The sequence below is a fragment of the Canis aureus genome, chromosome 13 (genome assembly GCF_053574225.1).
Source record: "Canis aureus isolate CA01 chromosome 13, VMU_Caureus_v.1.0, whole genome shotgun sequence".
In the NCBI taxonomy this organism is placed as follows: Eukaryota; Metazoa; Chordata; class Mammalia; order Carnivora; family Canidae; genus Canis; species Canis aureus.
The window spans coordinates 15,870,614-15,887,180 of record NC_135623.1 but is presented as its reverse complement, the minus strand read 5'-3'; the positions used below and the strand labels follow the sequence as shown (position 1 = coordinate 15,887,180).

The following is a 16,567-nucleotide window of genomic DNA, read 5'->3' as shown; positions in this document are numbered from 1 at the left end:
CCATTTAAGGAAATCAATGAAAGAATTAAAGAAGCTTACGGTGATACTTGCCTTGAAATACAGAATGAAGCACAACAGTTATAGAAGTGTTAATTGCCCTAAGCTAGAGCAAAATATATAGTCTCTCACTAAGCACTGCCAAAGCACTACTTTGGTCAAAGGCATAATAGTGACGTAACATTCAGATACACATATATTAAGTAAGTTACATGAATAACATTAAGTTATATTAAGTGAAAAAGATTCCAGCCAACTTTCTTCTCCTAAAAGATTTTATTAGATGAAATAGTAGTTGTCTTTCACTTCCACCAAAACCAAAGCTTCCCAAGCACAGAAACCCGTGGATATATCTGTGACCTTTGGCTCCGGGACAGATTAGCAAAAAGTAGGCAGAGTACTCAAAAAATTATGATATGAAAGAAAGGCCAGTACAGATGCAGACCTGAGCCATCTTCAGGTTTTGTTCATAACTGTTTTAAGACAACCCACCCATCCAGTCTGTGCTCCCACAGTTCAGATGGGGAAAATCCATGTCTGTCAAGTAGAACCCAATCTAAACAAACTCTGTCCACCTGACTGTCCCCTGGAGAAATTTGCCAAGATCCTCCGAGCCAGTTCTCTCTTTTCTTTAGTTTCAATCTATGCTGTAAACACAAGGCCTAGCACAGAGGAAAGTGTGAGTAAATCAATCACAGCAGCTCTGCCACCACACATCAACATGCCCTGCAGACACTGAAATTAGTCGATCAAGGGATCCCTGGGTGGCACAGCGGTTTGGCGCCTGCCTTTGGCCCAGAGCGCGATCCTGGAGACCCGGGATCGAATCCCACGTCGGGCTCCCGGTGCATGGAGCCTGCTTCTCCCTCTGTCTATGTCTCTGCCTCTCTCTCTCTCTGTGAGTATCATAAATAAATTAAAAAAATTTTTTTTTAAAAAATAAAGAAATTAGTCGATCAAGAAATTTAGGGTAGTGGAGGTTAGACGAGGAGCCACGCCCCGCCCCTAGTGCAGGCTCTGGCTCAGATACTGCAGAAACATGTTGGCCAGCTGAGGCAGGTTCTCATTGTTGGGATGCATCTTGGTATAGGAAATAAACTGGCGGCGGAGGCGACTCAGTTCTGCCATGGTCAAAGGCCGGGTAAACCGCAGGTGCTCCGTGGTGCCAGGAAGCTTAAGCAGGTCTCCAGGGACCGCGCTCTTCTGCGCTTCCATCAGTCCCGCCAACACCTGGCTCGTGACCTGATCCAACTGGTGCAAAAAGCTGCCGGAGGCAAGGGGCTGGGACTGTGTAGACTGATGAGGCGGAGGGGCCTGGTTCTCAAACAAGGCAGCCCGAATCTCGGCCAGGGGCAACGGCGCCTCTAAGCCTACCAAGGTGAACAGCGGTCGGTCCCAGCGGTTCCGAGAGTCTGGAGCCTCAAAGCGCACCCTCAGGGCTTCCATAAGCTCGGGGGGGTAAGACGCACTGGACCCGAGGTTTGCAGATTCTTCGAATTCTGGAGTCCCAAGAGCCGGGAGAGCGGGCGCCGCGGTCTCCTGCTCCGCTTCCTGAGGCTCGGCGGCCCAGGGCTCCCTGCGGACCGCGGCGCCCGCCGCCAGGGGTCTCCCTCCGTCCTCAGCGCGCGGCCTCTGACCCGCACCGCCATTCCGGCCAGGGTCCGCCGCCGCCCGAGGCCCCGCGCTCACACTGCCCGGCCGCACGCAATACACCAAGCAGAGTGGGGTGCGCGCCGCCCGCGCGAGGCAGTAGAGCTCGTAGCGGAAGCCCTTGATGTAGTTAAGCGAGTCCAGGATGACCACGTCGCGGCGGCTCAGGCGCCGCTCCACCGCGGCTCGCAGGGCGCCGCGCAGCGCCTTCTCCCGGGCGGAGTCGCCGTACACGGTCGCGTCCTCCGCGCCCAGCACCGCCGCGTCGTCCACCACGCACACCGCGCGGCCCTCGGCCGCCAGCGCCCCGCGCAGCTCCTCGGCGCGCCGGCTCCTGCCGCTGTACGGCAGCCCGCACAACACCACGAGCGGCATCCCGGCGGGGAGCGGCCGTTCGCGGCCGCCGAGCGTCACTTCCGGGCGGCCGACGTCTCCGACGCAAACCGGAAGGCCACGCACTTCCGACCCCACCCGAGTCCCACGGGACCTGCTGTTGCTATGGCAACACGAGTTGGCTCCGAGGAGACCCAGGACCTGCTCGCTCAGGAAAGTGATGGAAACTAGAACGACGGGTTAGTTATGTCAAGAGGCCTCGAAAGGATGGGAGCCCTCTGTGGCCAAAGGCGAAGTCCGGCCATTATCCATAATGGGGCCTGAAGGAGCTTAAACACTGCAAGACAGTCCGCACCATATTCAGCACAGGACCGGGAACAAATGCTAGTTTCCGTCCATTCCTTACACCCAGTGACTCTCAGAAACGGTTAACTCCATAACCATTTCAATCACTCAACCTCTCCACGACTGGGAATTCGGAAATGAACACCAGGCAGTTCCCGCGAAGGTGGTTAAGGGTCTGAACGGGAAAAATCAAGCACCTACAAGGAGAGTCAGACATCCTACAACGGATAGAGTAGGTTGGGATGTAAAGGTATGGAAGAGAAAAACAAAGTGCCCCCAAAACTCACTTAAGACCTTATGTAGGAGTAGTCATTTGCTTTAGAACTTCAAACCTATTTTTTGTTCTTCCTTGGTAAGGTTGCCTGATTAAATACAGGATGCCTGGTTAAATTTGAATTTCAGATAAGCAACAAAAAATATTTTTACTATTTCTCAGATATTGAATGGGCATATTTAAAATTACTCCTTGTTTACCCAAAATTCAAATTTAACTGGGAGTCCTTATTTTTCTTTGTTAAGTCTGGTAACCCTGCTCTACAGAATGTGTGAGCCTCGTGCCATGAAGCTGTAGGATCTGTTCTAGCCAAAGCAAGCATTATGCAGTTGAAAAACAAGGGCTTGGATTGCACAGGTACACTTATTATGCAGATTTTTTTTTACAGTACCGTAAATGTATTTTCTCTTCCTTATGATTTCCTTTAGCTTACTCTGTTGTAAGAATACAGTATGTAATACATATAACATACAAAATATGTGTTAATTGACTGTTTATGTTACCGGTTTTCGGTTTTGGGGGGACTCAAATGTTACATGCAGATTTTGAGCATCCCTAACCGCCCCTAGCACTATTCAAAAGTCAACTGTAATTTTGCAGGTACAGAAGTGTGTTGCTGTGCAAGGATGTGTATATATAAAGTAGATGCACATATACTGGGTCTTTGTATCTCTCCAGTATAGTATAAAACATTCAAGTACCGGTTGTGTCACTAGCTGTATAATCTATTGACAAGTTATTTAATCATCAGTGTCTCATTTTCCTCTTGTGTAAAATAGTAACAGTTCTTATTCCACAGGCTGAACCAACCCCATAGGTTATAAGGATTAAATAAATGAATGCATGTAAAGCACTTAGATCTGTGGTTAGCCTTCCCTCCCCTGCTCCGCCTTTTCTTCCTCCTTTGCATCACCTATGTGCATCAGTGCATAGGCTAAACCTAACTGAAACTTAATACTATTCACCTTGAGACTGTTAGGCAGTGTGGGTTACTGGTTGAGTGCAGGCTCCGAAGCCAGAGTGCCTGGGTTTGAATCTTGGCTCCACCACATACTAGCTGTGTGATCTTAAGCAAGTTACTTAACTGCTCTGTGCCTTAAGTTGTCTCATCTCTAAAATGAAGGTAACAGTAGTACCCACCTCAAAAGAGTTGTTATGAGAATTAAATAAATTAATTCAAATTATTCAATGTCTGGTGCAAAATAAGCACTTAGTATTAGTATTTTTTGTTATCATCAGGCAACTACTAAGTTCTGGCTCTGGCATAACTTTTCATGTGAAATTAATGTTAAGCTGATGGCTGGAAAGTGTTTCACTAGCATAAATAACCTATTGAATGTATTTTTTTAAATCTCTAGGTCCAACATGGGGTTGAACGGTTGAACTCACAACACTGAGATTAAGAACTGCATGCTCTGGGATGCCTGGGTGGCTCAGCGGTTGAGAGGCTGCCTTCAGCCCAGGCCATGATCCGGGAGTCCTGGGATTGAGTCCCACATCGGGCTCCCTGCACAGAGCCTGCTTTTCCCTCTACCTATGTCTCTGCCTCTCTCTCTCTCTGTGTGTCTCTCATGAATAAGTAAATAAAATCTCAAAAAAAAAAAAAAAAAAAAAAAGAATTGCATGCTCTATCTGACTGTGCCAGCCAGGTATCCCTTCCACTATAAATAACTTAAAACCGTATCTTGTACCTGGCAGCTGCTTCCTTCTTCCCATCTTCTAGTGTCCTCCAATGAATGTGATCTCCAAAACCTGGAAGAAAAGAGCCTTATAAACATTCACCCATGAACAACGAGCAAAGACTCAAAAAGAAATGTGGCATGTTCACAAGATATCCATAAAAAAGCTTTCCTCTGTAAAGAGCATGGTGTTCAAGTCACAGCTCCACAACTTTCTAGGTGTATAGGACCATTCAACTGAAGGTCAACCTCAATTTTCTTTTATATCTATAAAACAGAGATAACATCACCTAATTCATAGTTTTTAAGATTAAATAATGGCTGTGAAATGCTTTGTAAACTAACACCGAGTATGCAAATAATACTATAAGAATGAATGAGAATTTTCTACAGAGTAAACATAAATTAGGTCATCCAAATCATTACTAGTTGAAGACAATACAGCAACATAGATTTAGAGTCAGACATATATGGGTAAGTGACTCTACTACCTATTAAATGTGTGAATACAGTAAATTCTCCAAGTCTCAATTTCTTCATCTTTAAAATCAAGATAATAATACCTACCTCCAAGTGTTGGTGTAAAGATTAAATGACATAAAAGTATTTAAAGCTACTCTTGGGACATCTGGGCAGCTCAATGGTTGAGTGTCTGCCTTTGGCTCAGGTGGTGATCCCAGGATCCTGGGATCGAGTCCTGCATCAGGGTCCCCACAGGGAGTCTGCTTCTCCCTCTGCCTAGGTCTCTGCCTCTCTCTCTCTCTGTGTCTCTCATGACTAAATAAATAAAATCTTAAAAAATAAATAAAGCTAGTCATTCCCCACACTTCTGCCAGAGTGATCTTTTAAAATCACATCTCTGCTGGGTAAAAACCTTTCAGAGGCTCTCCAATTATCTAAAAAAAAGGTCAAACTCTGATAGCAGGCCTTACACAGCCTTTCAGAATATGGCATCTGCCCATCTCCCCAGGCTTACATACAAAACTACATACAAAACATACTACATACATACATACAAAACCACATACAAAAACTACTTTCATTTCCTTAGGCTTGCCGCCTCCTCTGCCTTTCCTTCCACCCTTGCTTCCAATTCATTCTTCAAGTACAAACCTAGAGCACATCATTACTTCTGGTAAATCTCCCTTACTCCCAGAGCACCTGGGTGGGATCAGTTGGTTAAGCATCTGACTTCAGCTCAGGTCATGATCTCAAGGTCCTGGGACTGAGCCCAACATAGGGCTCCTTGCTCAGTAGAGAGTCGGCTTCTTTCTCTGCCTTCCCCCTGCTCAGGCTCGCTTGCTCTGTCTCTCCCAAATAAATAAAATCTTAAAAAATTTTTTTTCCCTGACTCCCAAAGCACCCCATTCTTGCCCCATCACAGCAGTTCCCAGGCTGAATTGTAAATGTTTATGTGCCTGTCTCCCTCACTCTAAAGGGAATTCTCTAAGGGCTGAGATCATATCTGTCTTATTTCCTCCTGTTTCCCCAGCGTTGAGCACTACACATGGTCATAGTAAGTGCTCCATAAAATATTTTTTGTGTAAATGAATCTTATTTAGGCCATACCATGTAAATGACCTAATTTGATATCTGGAAAATGTTGAGTGATTATAATAATGCTGTCATTTATTGGTGACCTTATATGTGCTCATGTTAACTACACATTATCTCATTTAAATTTGGCCTGAACAATAACCCTTTTTATGTTTCCCTATACTGCTGTTTTCTCATCAGTAAAATAAGTAAAATAATAGCTACATCTCATAAGATTGTTACTGAATATTACATAAGAAATACTATAGTTATTAACTTAGCAAACTGCTTAACATTTTATAAATGATCAGTATATAGCAGCTTTGTTTGTTCTTCTTTACAGCTGAGATTTCAAAGGCTCAGAGGAGTTACACAACCTGGAGCAGGTCACATTGCTGGTAAATAGCCAAGCCGGGATTTAAACTTCAATTTTATGACCCCTCGGTTATTACACTATTTTTCAGGTCCTTCTTTCCCAGAAGTAAATTCAAATTTTCATCATTGTTACCACAGGGGAATAAACAGATCATTCAGATTAGCACATGGAGGCAGTGTCCAAACTAATCATCATCACTTTTCATTCCCAACAGCATGGGCTGCTAGCCAAGAGAAAACGTGTCATTTGCCAAGCGCCTAAAGTCTAATCCTGAAGAGTCAATGATTAAGTGAGAGTGAAACTGGAACAACTAGAAGGTGCCTAATGTGACTGATCACCATCATTCTACCTTTCAATACCTAAACTCAGGCAACTGAACCCTGCTTTGGTGAGATGCCTAACTAGACAGTCTGGAGGGATATCTACCTACAAAACAATAAAATCCTAGATAAAATTGACTTTCAAAATATACTCACTGGGCTCACAGTAATAAACACAAATCCAAAGTAAGCTAAAACCAGATGAAGAATAGTGAACAACAGGCAAAAGGGAAGGCTGACCTGAAAGCAAATGTTCATTACAATAGAGCAAAATGGAGAAGATAAATCTGAGACTCAATATTAAACCAACTCAAAAAAGATTAAAGTGGTAATACCCCCAGGTTTCTAGGCAAATCCAATACCAAACCTGTCTGGAGTAAAGTACTCCCCTCTTTAGGCCTCCATAATAGCCAAAGATGAACAACAATTATGAGTTTACAATCCTAGAGCCCCAAACATGTAAGAAAACAAGCTACCACAAGTAAGATTCAGCAGAAGCAACAGATAGATTTAGACCCCTGAGGATTTCAGGTATTAAAATTATCAGCCATTGGATACAAAATAACTATGTATGAATGTTTAAAGAAGTAACACAGGGGATCACAAAAATGGGAATGCAATATGCAAAATAAATAGGCAAATCTATAAAGGCACCAAACAGGACTTTTAGAAATTAAAAATATATAAGAGTACCTGGCTAAGTCAGTAGAGCATTTGATCTTTGTTCTCAAGGTTGTGAGTTCAAACCCCACATTAGGCATGGAGCCTACTTTCAAAAAAATGTTGGGGTGCTTAGTGGCTCAGTTGGTTAAGTGTCTGACTCTTGATTTCAGCTCAGGTCATGATCACAGGATCATGAGATCAAGCTCTGTGCTGGGCTTGTGCCTAGGACTCTCTTTCTCCCTCTCCCTCTCCCTCTGCCCCCTCCCTGCTTCATTCTCTCTTTCTCTCTCTCTCTAAAAAAGAAAAAAAAAAGTTTTTTTGAATTACTGAAATAAAAAAATCAATGGATATTCAGTGATAAAAAGAAATGAGCTATAAAGCCACAAAAATACATGGAGGAACCTTAAATGCATATTGCAAAGTGAATGATGCCAATCTGAAAAGGCTACATAATAAATGATTCCAACTACGTGACACTCATGAAAAGGCAAAAGTATGAGATTGTAAAAAGATCAGTGGTTGCCAGGGGTTCATAAGGGAGGGTCAGATGAGTAGATGGAACACAGAATGTTCATAGCAGTGAAATTATTCTGTATGATTCTGTAACGGCAGATATACGTTATTACAGGCTAAACTGTGTCTACCCCACCAAACTGATAGGCTGAAGTCCTAAACCACAATACCTCAGAATATGATTGTACTTGGAGACAGGATCTTTAAAGAGATAATTAAATTGAAATGAGGCCATTAGTGTGGGCCCTAATCCATTATAGCTGGTGTCCTTCTAAAAAGAGATTAGGACATAGACACATATAAAGGGAAGACCATGTGAAGACACAAAAAGAAGACAGCCATCTACACATAGAAACCAATCCTGCCAACCACTGACCTTGAACTTCTAGCCTCTAGAACCTGAGAAAATAAATTTTTGTTGAACCAAGTCTGTAGAATTTGTTATGGCAGCCCTAGCAAATTCATATATATATCATTATATATTTGTCAAAATCCATAGAAGGTACAGCACAAAGGTGAACCCTAATGTAAACCAGGGACTTTAGTTAATAATAATGTATCAATACTGGCTCATCAATTGTAACAAATGTGCCAAAATTTATGCAAAATGTTAATAATAGAGAAAACCAAAACCCTAGAGTGGGAAAAGTGAGGACTTACATGGGCACTCTTTTTTCAGCTCAACTTTTCTATAGACCTTACACTGCTCAAAAAACAAAATACATTGGAGGGGTGCCTGGCTGGCTCAGTTGCAAGAGTGAGCAATTCTTGATCTCCAGGTTGTGAGTTCAAGTCCCATGCTGGGTGTAGAGATTAGTAAAATGTGTGTGTGTGTGTGTGTGTGTGTGTGTGTGTAGATAGGTAGATATAGACATGTATATATGTATAAATATAAATATAGGCAGCCCAGGTGGCTCAGCGGTTTAGCGCCACCTTCAGCCCAGGGCATGATCCTGGAGACCCAGGATCAAGTCCCACATGGGGCTCCCTGCATGGAGCCTGCTTCTCCCTCTGCCTGTGTCTCTGCCTCTCTCTCTCTCTTTCTGTCTCTCATGAATAAATAAATAATATCTTAAAAATAAATAATATATATAATAAACTTTAAAAATTTTAAAATAAAAAAATTCAATGGATAGGTTAAAACAGCAAATTAGAGACAGGTGGGGAGAAAAATTAGAAGTTATCCAGACTGCAGCATAGAGAGATAAGGACAATAGAAAATGTGAAGGAGAGGGATGCCTGAGTGGCTCAGCGGTTGAGCATCTGCCTTTGGCTCAGGGTGTGATCCTGGGATCCAGGATCAAATCCCACATCAGGCTCCCTGCTTGGAGCCTGCTTCTCCCTCTGCCTGTCTCTCTCTCTCTCTCTCTCGTGAATAAATAAATAAAATCTTAAAAAAAAAATGTGAAGGAGAGGCCAAGAGAAATTGAGTAGATCAAGAAAACTAGTATTAAAAAATTGGGAGTTTCAGGGGTACCTCAGTGGCTCAGTCAGTTGAGTGTCAGACTCTTGAATTTGGCTCAGGTCATGATCTCAGGGTTGTGAAATCAAGCCCTACATCAAGCTCCATGCTCAATAGAGTCGTCTTGAGATTCTCTCTCCCTCCCTCCCCTCTGCTCCACCCCCTGGCTTTCACTTGTTCCCTCCATCAATAAATGGAGGCACCTGGGTGGCTCAGTTGGGTGGGATGCTGCCTCCTGCTTTGGTCATGATCTCAGGTCCTAGGATCAATCCCTGCATCAGGCTCCCTGCTCAGCAGGAAGTCTGCTTCTCCCTCTCTTTCATATTCTGTCCCAAATAAATAAATAAAATCTTTTATAAAAGTAAATAAATAATTTTTTAAATTATAGTTTCAGAATGAAAAGATGAAAGAAAAGGACATATCTGAAAAAAATAATATCACTAGGGTGGACGCTGGTTGATTGGGGAACAAAAGTGGAAGGAAAAATACCTCTTGAAATATTAAACCATGTTAGTGTATTACCCACTTAAAATACATTTGCATCTTTTAAAAAGAAAAAATAGCTGAGAATTTTCAAGAACTGAGATAAAACATGAATTTGCAGATATATGAAGCACAATGTATAATAACTGGGACAAATTATGAAATCAAAATACACACATTTAAACTGTAGTGAAACTGCAGAACCACAAAAATATTAAGACCTTAAAATCAGTTCAAAGACAACATATCTCCTACAAAAGAGTTTAAAAAATCAACAGGAGCAAACTAGAAATCAGAAGAAAACAGAGTATCAACTTCAAAATACTGAAAAGAAAGTATCTCTAAACTTATAATTATGTGCCTCGCAAAACTATCAAAAACAAGGGCAAAACAGAGAGTTTTAAAAAAACTAAGGTATTTTTCCACCATCTAGTATTCACAATTAACTATTATTTCAATAAACAGACATTCATTACATAGTATTAGTGGTCAAGAGCATAAACATAGGTAGCGATTAAGAGCATAAACTGGACCTAGACTCCCTGGGTTGAATCCTAGGGCTGCAGCTTACTAGCTGCATGACTTTGGGCAAATTACTTACCCTCAATTTCCTCAGCTGTGGATAACTGAGGATAACAACAGTGTCTACCTTTTAGGATTGCTGTGAGGACTGGGAAAATGAATACATTAAAGAACTCCAGCATCTGGGATTGAGAATTGCTACAAGTATTTCCTATTAATATAATATGCAAGGAGGCACTATTCTAAGTACTTTACAAATATTGATCCTCATAATAACCCTAGAGGTAGGTACTCTTATGAATCCCATTTTACAGATCAGCAAACTGAGACACAAAGTCTAAATAACTTTCCCAAATTCTTTATCACTAGTATCAGAGCTGAGATCTGAACCTAGGCAGGCAAGGTCCAGATTCCTTGCTTTTATTCACTAAACAATGGTGTCCCTCGAAGTAGAAGGAGGAAGAATAAAGAGGCAAAGGAGGGAGCAGACAATGCCCAGCCCGTAAACCACTGTAAAGACTCTAGCTTTTACTAAGCTCTTGGGTTTTGAGCAGAGTGGTAACATGATGTGGTCTAGGATTATTTCACCTTCTATGCTGAAAACAGACCATTGTGGGGTGTTATGAATTGAATTGAATCTCATAAGAAAGGGACATTGGAGTCCTAACCCCCAGGACTGTGATCTTATTTGGAAATAGGGTCTTTACAGAGGTTATCAAGTTGAAATGAGGTCATCAGGGTGGGCCCTAACTCAGTGTGACTGGTCTCTATATAAAAAAGGGAAACGTGGACACAGATATGCACACAGGGAGAGCATCTACAAGGAGAGAGGCCTAACACAGATCCATCCCTCACTATTCAGAGGGAGCCCATCCTGTTGATTTCATACTTCTAGCCTCCAGGACTGTGAGACAAATTTCTGCTGTTTAAGCCACAGTCTGTAGTACTTTGTTACTGTAGCACCAGTAAACTAATATAGATGGGGAAAGCAAAAATAAATGAGACTAGTAAAGTGGATACTGCAATAATCCAGGCAAACGATGATAATGGTTTGGGCCAGCTGAGATGGTAACGAGTGTGAGATATGATAGGAGTCTGGATGGATATATTTCGAAGGCAAAGACAAAAGGATTTTGCTATGGATAAGGGGTGAGAGAGTTAAGGACAACTGTAAGGTTTTGGCTTTGGCAACTGGAAGAATGGAATTGCCATGAACAGAATTGGGAGAGAGAGAGTTAGAGTGAATTTTGGAAAGAAACGTTAAGAGCTTAAGGGCACCTGGGTGGCTCAGTTGGTTAAGTGACTGCTTTCGGCTCAGGTCATGATTTCAGGGTCCTGGGATCAAGCCCAGTGTGTTGACTCCATGCTCAGCAGAGTCTGCTTCTCCCTCTGCCTCTGCCCCCGCCGCCAACTCGTGCTTTGAGACTATCTCTCAAATAAATAAAATCTTTAAAAAAATAAAATAAAGAGTTCAAATTTGGATATGTTCATTTTGAGATGCTTACTAGACACCCAAGTAGAGATGCTGAATAGGCAATTGAATGTCTGAGGCTGAAATTCAAGGGAAAGTTATCAGAATGTGGATGTTAGTTAAGCCCTAAGACTGAATAAGATCACCAAGGAGTGAGTGTAGATGGAGAGGGAGTCTAATAGCCCTGGAGCACTCCCACGTCAGGTTCAAGAAGAACCAACAGGACAAGACAAGGAACTGGTAGTGAGATCAGCAGAAAGCTAACCATGGATGGAGCCCTGGAATCCAAGTGTTTCCAAGATATTTCAAGAAGGATGATCAACTTGAATGAATCAACTTAACGGATGCTCCTGTTAAATCAGAAATCATCACAATGTTTAGCAAGTGGAGAATAATGCTGACCTTGACAAGACCTGTTTCGATTAGTAGAGTGGGATAAAAGCATGATTTAGAGCAAGATCAATGTAGCCCAGGGGAAGAATTAGAGGAGTGCCCACAACTCTTGCACAGAATTTTGCTGGCAACTACCAGAGGGAACAGTGAGGAGAGGAAGGGTTTTTATTAAATATAGAGGAAAGAATAGGGCTGTTGAAAGCTGATAGAAAAATGACATAAGGGGATCTCCTGGGTAGCTCAGTGGTTTGATGCCTGCCTTTGGCCCAGAGCCTGATCCTGGAGCCCCGGAATCAAGTCCCACCTCGGGCTCCCTGCATGGAGCCTGCTTCTCTCTCTGCCTATGTCTCTGCCTCTCTCTCTCTCTCTCTCTTTCTCTCTCTGTGTGTCTCTCATGAATAAAGTCTTAAAAAAAAAAAAGAAAAATGACATAATAAAGGTAGGACAATTGATGATACAGGAAGGAACAGTCAATAATATCTTGAACAGGTGAAAGAAAATGGGAGTTACTACTCAAATAGGGGGATCAGCTTTTGCTAGGAGCACAGATAGTTTATCCAGCAGACAGGGGAGGAAGAATATACGGACGCTAGTACTAGAAGGTGGGTAGATGTAGTGATGACAATTTTTGAAAGTCCTCTTCCAACTGCTTCTGTCTCTCTCTCTCTTTTTTTTTTTTTTTTGTCTCCTATTAAATAGCAAGCATGGTCACCAGCTGAGAGCAAAGACTGTAGAGGAAGTATTGGGAAATACTTCCCAAGACAAAGGGTATGAAATAATCCTCTAGGGGAGAAGAACCAAAGAAACTAAAAGAATAAAAAAACAGGCACATTTCAGGAAGAAAATGATTCCAGAAGACCTGATACAAGGAATAGTGAACAAAGAAACTGACAAACATGTAGATAAATCTAAATATTTTCTGTACAAAAAAATGTTAATGCTCAATTTGTAGAGTTAAAAAAAACAAAACAAAACTAAAGCACTGAACTACAATTGCTAATAAGTAAAGAGGAGGTGACTGAAGTTGAAATGCTCTAAGAACCTCTTACCATTAGAGGGTTAGGGTATTAATGTTACATTTTGTAAGTATGCAAATAAAATTTCAAAAGTAACCACTAAAAGAATAGAACTAGAATGTCAACTTCCCAATCAATAATGGAGATAAAGTATGAACAAGAAAATACTCGACAGCATAATTTGAAACACTTCACTACATGTACAAAACTTCTTTGGAAATTCATATTAAAAAGTTCATTGGAGGGGCACCTGGGTCGCTCAGTCAGTTAAACGTCTGCCTTAGGCTCACATCATGATCTCAGGGTTCTGGAATTGAGCCCTGCATCAGGCTCCATGCTCTGCGGGGAGCCTGCTTCTCCCTCTCCTTCCGCCCTTCCCCCCACTTGTGCACGTCCTCTAACAAATAGATAGTTTAAAAAAAAAAAAAGTACATCAAAGGGTCACTTCCCTGGCTCAGCCAGTAAAACATGCAACTCTTGATCATGGGGTTGTGAGTTTGAGCCCCACATTGGGTGTAGAGATCACTTAAAAATAAAATCTTGAAAAAATAAAAATTACATTGTAATTTTTCATAATAGTAGTAATCACCACTATCATTTAATCCATATTGCATTCACTATGTGCCAAGTACTGTTTTCCATGCTTTCACATGGAAACTCTAAGTATCCCCATTTTACAGATGTGGAAGCTGAAGTTAAGCAGCTTGCCCAAGGTTACACCGCCAGTAAGTGGCAGAGCCAGGTCAAGACTCCAGGCGGTAGCCACGTGCTCTACTGCCTGTCTAGCAAAGATTGAGTGAACAAACAATGAAGGAATATGGCCTCACCAAAGCAGAATGAAAACACTGACTTCAGATCTGGAAAACTGGGTGTTTTTGCTTTCCTTCAAAAATAACTTAAAGTGTACAGGGTTAACCTTGTCACTAAAACCACCCACTTCCCTGACACCACACATGCATTCACGCGTTCCAACGTGGAACACGGGATGACAGTCCAGTTCCTGATGTGGCACAGGCACAGCCACTTCACGTAGGCCACTACTTGCAAGGTGAGCCGAAGGCGCCCACATCCAGCTGCCCTTTCCCTAAAACATCACCTTTAAAGGGGGAGGAGGGGAAGGGACCCTTTCTAAACATGGCTTTTATATCAGAAATTCCAAGGCCTTCATCTTAAAATTGTTTTCATGAACGAAGTGGGAGATATCAGAAAAGTATTTATTACACAACCTCCCAGGCTGACGAAATAAAGGGTCAGGTGTCAGAGCTGTAGCCAAGCCTCTAAAACAAGCAACACGGTACCTGAGAGGTAGAAAAACACTGTGGCTGAGGGAGTAGAGTCCAACTGCAGTGGAGCAGCCCCGGGTTGGAATCCTAGCTCCATCCTCTGCTTTCACAAATGCATAATATGACTAACAAAATATCGACCCCACAGGACTATTGTGAAGGGGCATAGTGTGGAAGGTAAACCCTTCATATGTGTCAGTGCTAAGTTTTTATTCCAGAGACTTGACAAAGTCCTCCGTTTCTGTTTCAGGTGGGAGAGCACAAGAACCACCCCCATTAAGAGCCTTCCCATTTCTCCTGCGAAGGCTCTACTGGAGTTCCTGCACTCTGAGGCCGGAGTGGTACATGGCTTACAAGCATGGCGTCTGGGGTTTGTACCCATTTATCAGCTGACTCCCTTGCCCCATTTAGGGTTCAGAGGGCCCCCATTTTGGGTTGTTCATCTGTGAAATGAGGATTATGAGAAAAAATACTACCCATCTTAGAGGGTTATCATGAGGATCAAACCAGTCAATACATGAAAAATGCACGCAACAGTGCCTGAAATATAATAAATGTACAGAAAACATTAGTCATTACAATCCTCCCCACAGGTGATAATATTCCAAATTTTTAGGACACAGAGAACGACAAAAATTATAGTTGACCCTTGAACAACATGGGTTTGAACTGCATGAATCTACTTATATGTGGATTTTTTTATAATACAGTGCCATGAATGTATTTTCTCTTCCTTATGATTTTAACTTTTTTCCTCTAGCTTACTTTATGATATAAAAACAGTATATAATACATATAACATAAAAAATATCTTGACTGTTTATGTTATTGGTAAGGCTTCTGATCAATAGAAAGCTATCAGTAAAGTTCTGGAAGAGTTATATGTTGATTTTTTTGACTATGGAGTGTGGGGGGATCAGCAGCCCTGCCCTTATGTTGCTCAAGAGTCAGATATATTCGAGAACACCATAATGTTAGATTTGAAAGGACTCTCAGGAATTATCTCTAGTTCAACACTCTCATTCAATAAGGAGTCCCCAGGGAAGACCAGAGCTGGCTACATGGTCTGACTAGCATTAAATCCCAGCCTCCTGATTCATCCAGTGCTCACAACACACCACCATACTTCCTGTTCTTAATGAAAACAGTACGGTCATTCGGTCTCTCCTCCATATAAACCAACAGACCATCTCCTGGAAACATCTGGGAAGAAATCTTAACTCATCAGAATTTTCAGGAACCACTGCTTCAGGTAGCACATTTTGGGTACATGGGCTCTATTTCCCAAGAATCCATACCCAAGAGACACAAAAAACAAAAGTTTGAAACATTATTAATTCCTTTCAGGAACAATTAAATATTCCTCCTTGGGAGGACATAATAATAAATATTAACTAAATTTAGCTTTCTAAGTTTCCAACACAATATTAAGTGCCTTTCATTTTTCCACTGAATCCTCACAACACAGACCTCCTTCCTCAGGATGGCTCTCCTAGAACCTCCTGCCCACAGTAAAGATGCTAGTGTCTGCAACTGCTTGCCTACTTGTCTTGACAGTCTTCAGACTAGAAGCTGAAAAGACAGGGATCTCAATGATCAGGTGTCTCATTCATTTCTTCTTCCAACAAATATTCCTGAGCATAAATGAGACAGAAATGGTCTTGGCGTACTGGGGCTTTCTTACAAAGTGACCCTCAACGTTGCTTCCATGGGGGTCCTTCCCCTTGAACATGTCCTTGCAGTGGAAGTCATGCTATGGTTTGTAAGGCTAGATAAAAATGCAATGCACTTCCACCTTGTTCTCTTGGAGCAGGCACTCTTAGAATCCAGTTGTCATGCTGTGAGGAAGCCCACGCCTTGCCCATGAAAAAAAAAAACCACATGGAGAAGCCACTTGCTCAGCTGAGGCCCCAGACATGGAACCAAGGGATCTACCTTCCCCACTGTGCCTTGTTTGAATTCCTGACCCTCAGAATCCTGAGCATAATAAAATGACTTCTTTACATCACTAAATTGGGGGGTGGTTTATTATGCAGCAATGGCAACTGAAACAACCACACATAGTTTACGTCTAACAAGGAATAAAGATACTAAATAGGTGACTCCAAGGTACTGCCTACACCTAACAGTAACTGGAACACAATACATTTTTTGTTGAGTGTCCAAGGTACTTATTATTATGCCCATTTTGCAGATGAGGAACTGAGCTTTGGGAGGTTTAGCAACTTGTCCTAAGTCTCTCAGCTGGTCA

General features: G+C 42.2%; 2 protein-coding genes and 1 long non-coding RNA gene across 3 annotated transcripts in view; 1 reads left to right on the top strand and 2 right to left on the bottom strand.

Annotated features, from left to right (window-relative positions):
• TXNDC12 (thioredoxin domain containing 12) overlaps positions 1-16,567 on the bottom strand; it is a 29,344-nt gene that overhangs the window by 11,213 nt on the left and 1,564 nt on the right. The window contains exon 2 of the mRNA XM_077844957.1: positions 4,291-4,351. Coding sequence (XP_077701083.1) covers positions 4,291-4,351 — 61 coding nt within the window. The remainder of the gene's footprint in view (positions 1-4,290; positions 4,352-16,567) is intronic.
• On the bottom strand, positions 255-2,066 carry KTI12 (KTI12 chromatin associated homolog). The gene has a single exon (XM_077844946.1). It carries the CDS (start codon positions 2,020-2,022, stop codon positions 1,003-1,005), a length of 1,020 nt encoding a protein of 339 aa, XP_077701072.1. The 5' UTR covers positions 2,023-2,066; the 3' UTR covers positions 255-1,002.
• LOC144281961 (uncharacterized) lies at positions 2,073-16,219 on the top strand. Its single transcript, XR_013350344.1, has 6 exons — positions 2,073-2,575; positions 3,958-4,752; positions 6,158-6,212; positions 6,405-6,578; positions 14,567-14,686; positions 16,130-16,219. It is a non-coding gene; the product is annotated as an uncharacterized LOC144281961 (long non-coding RNA).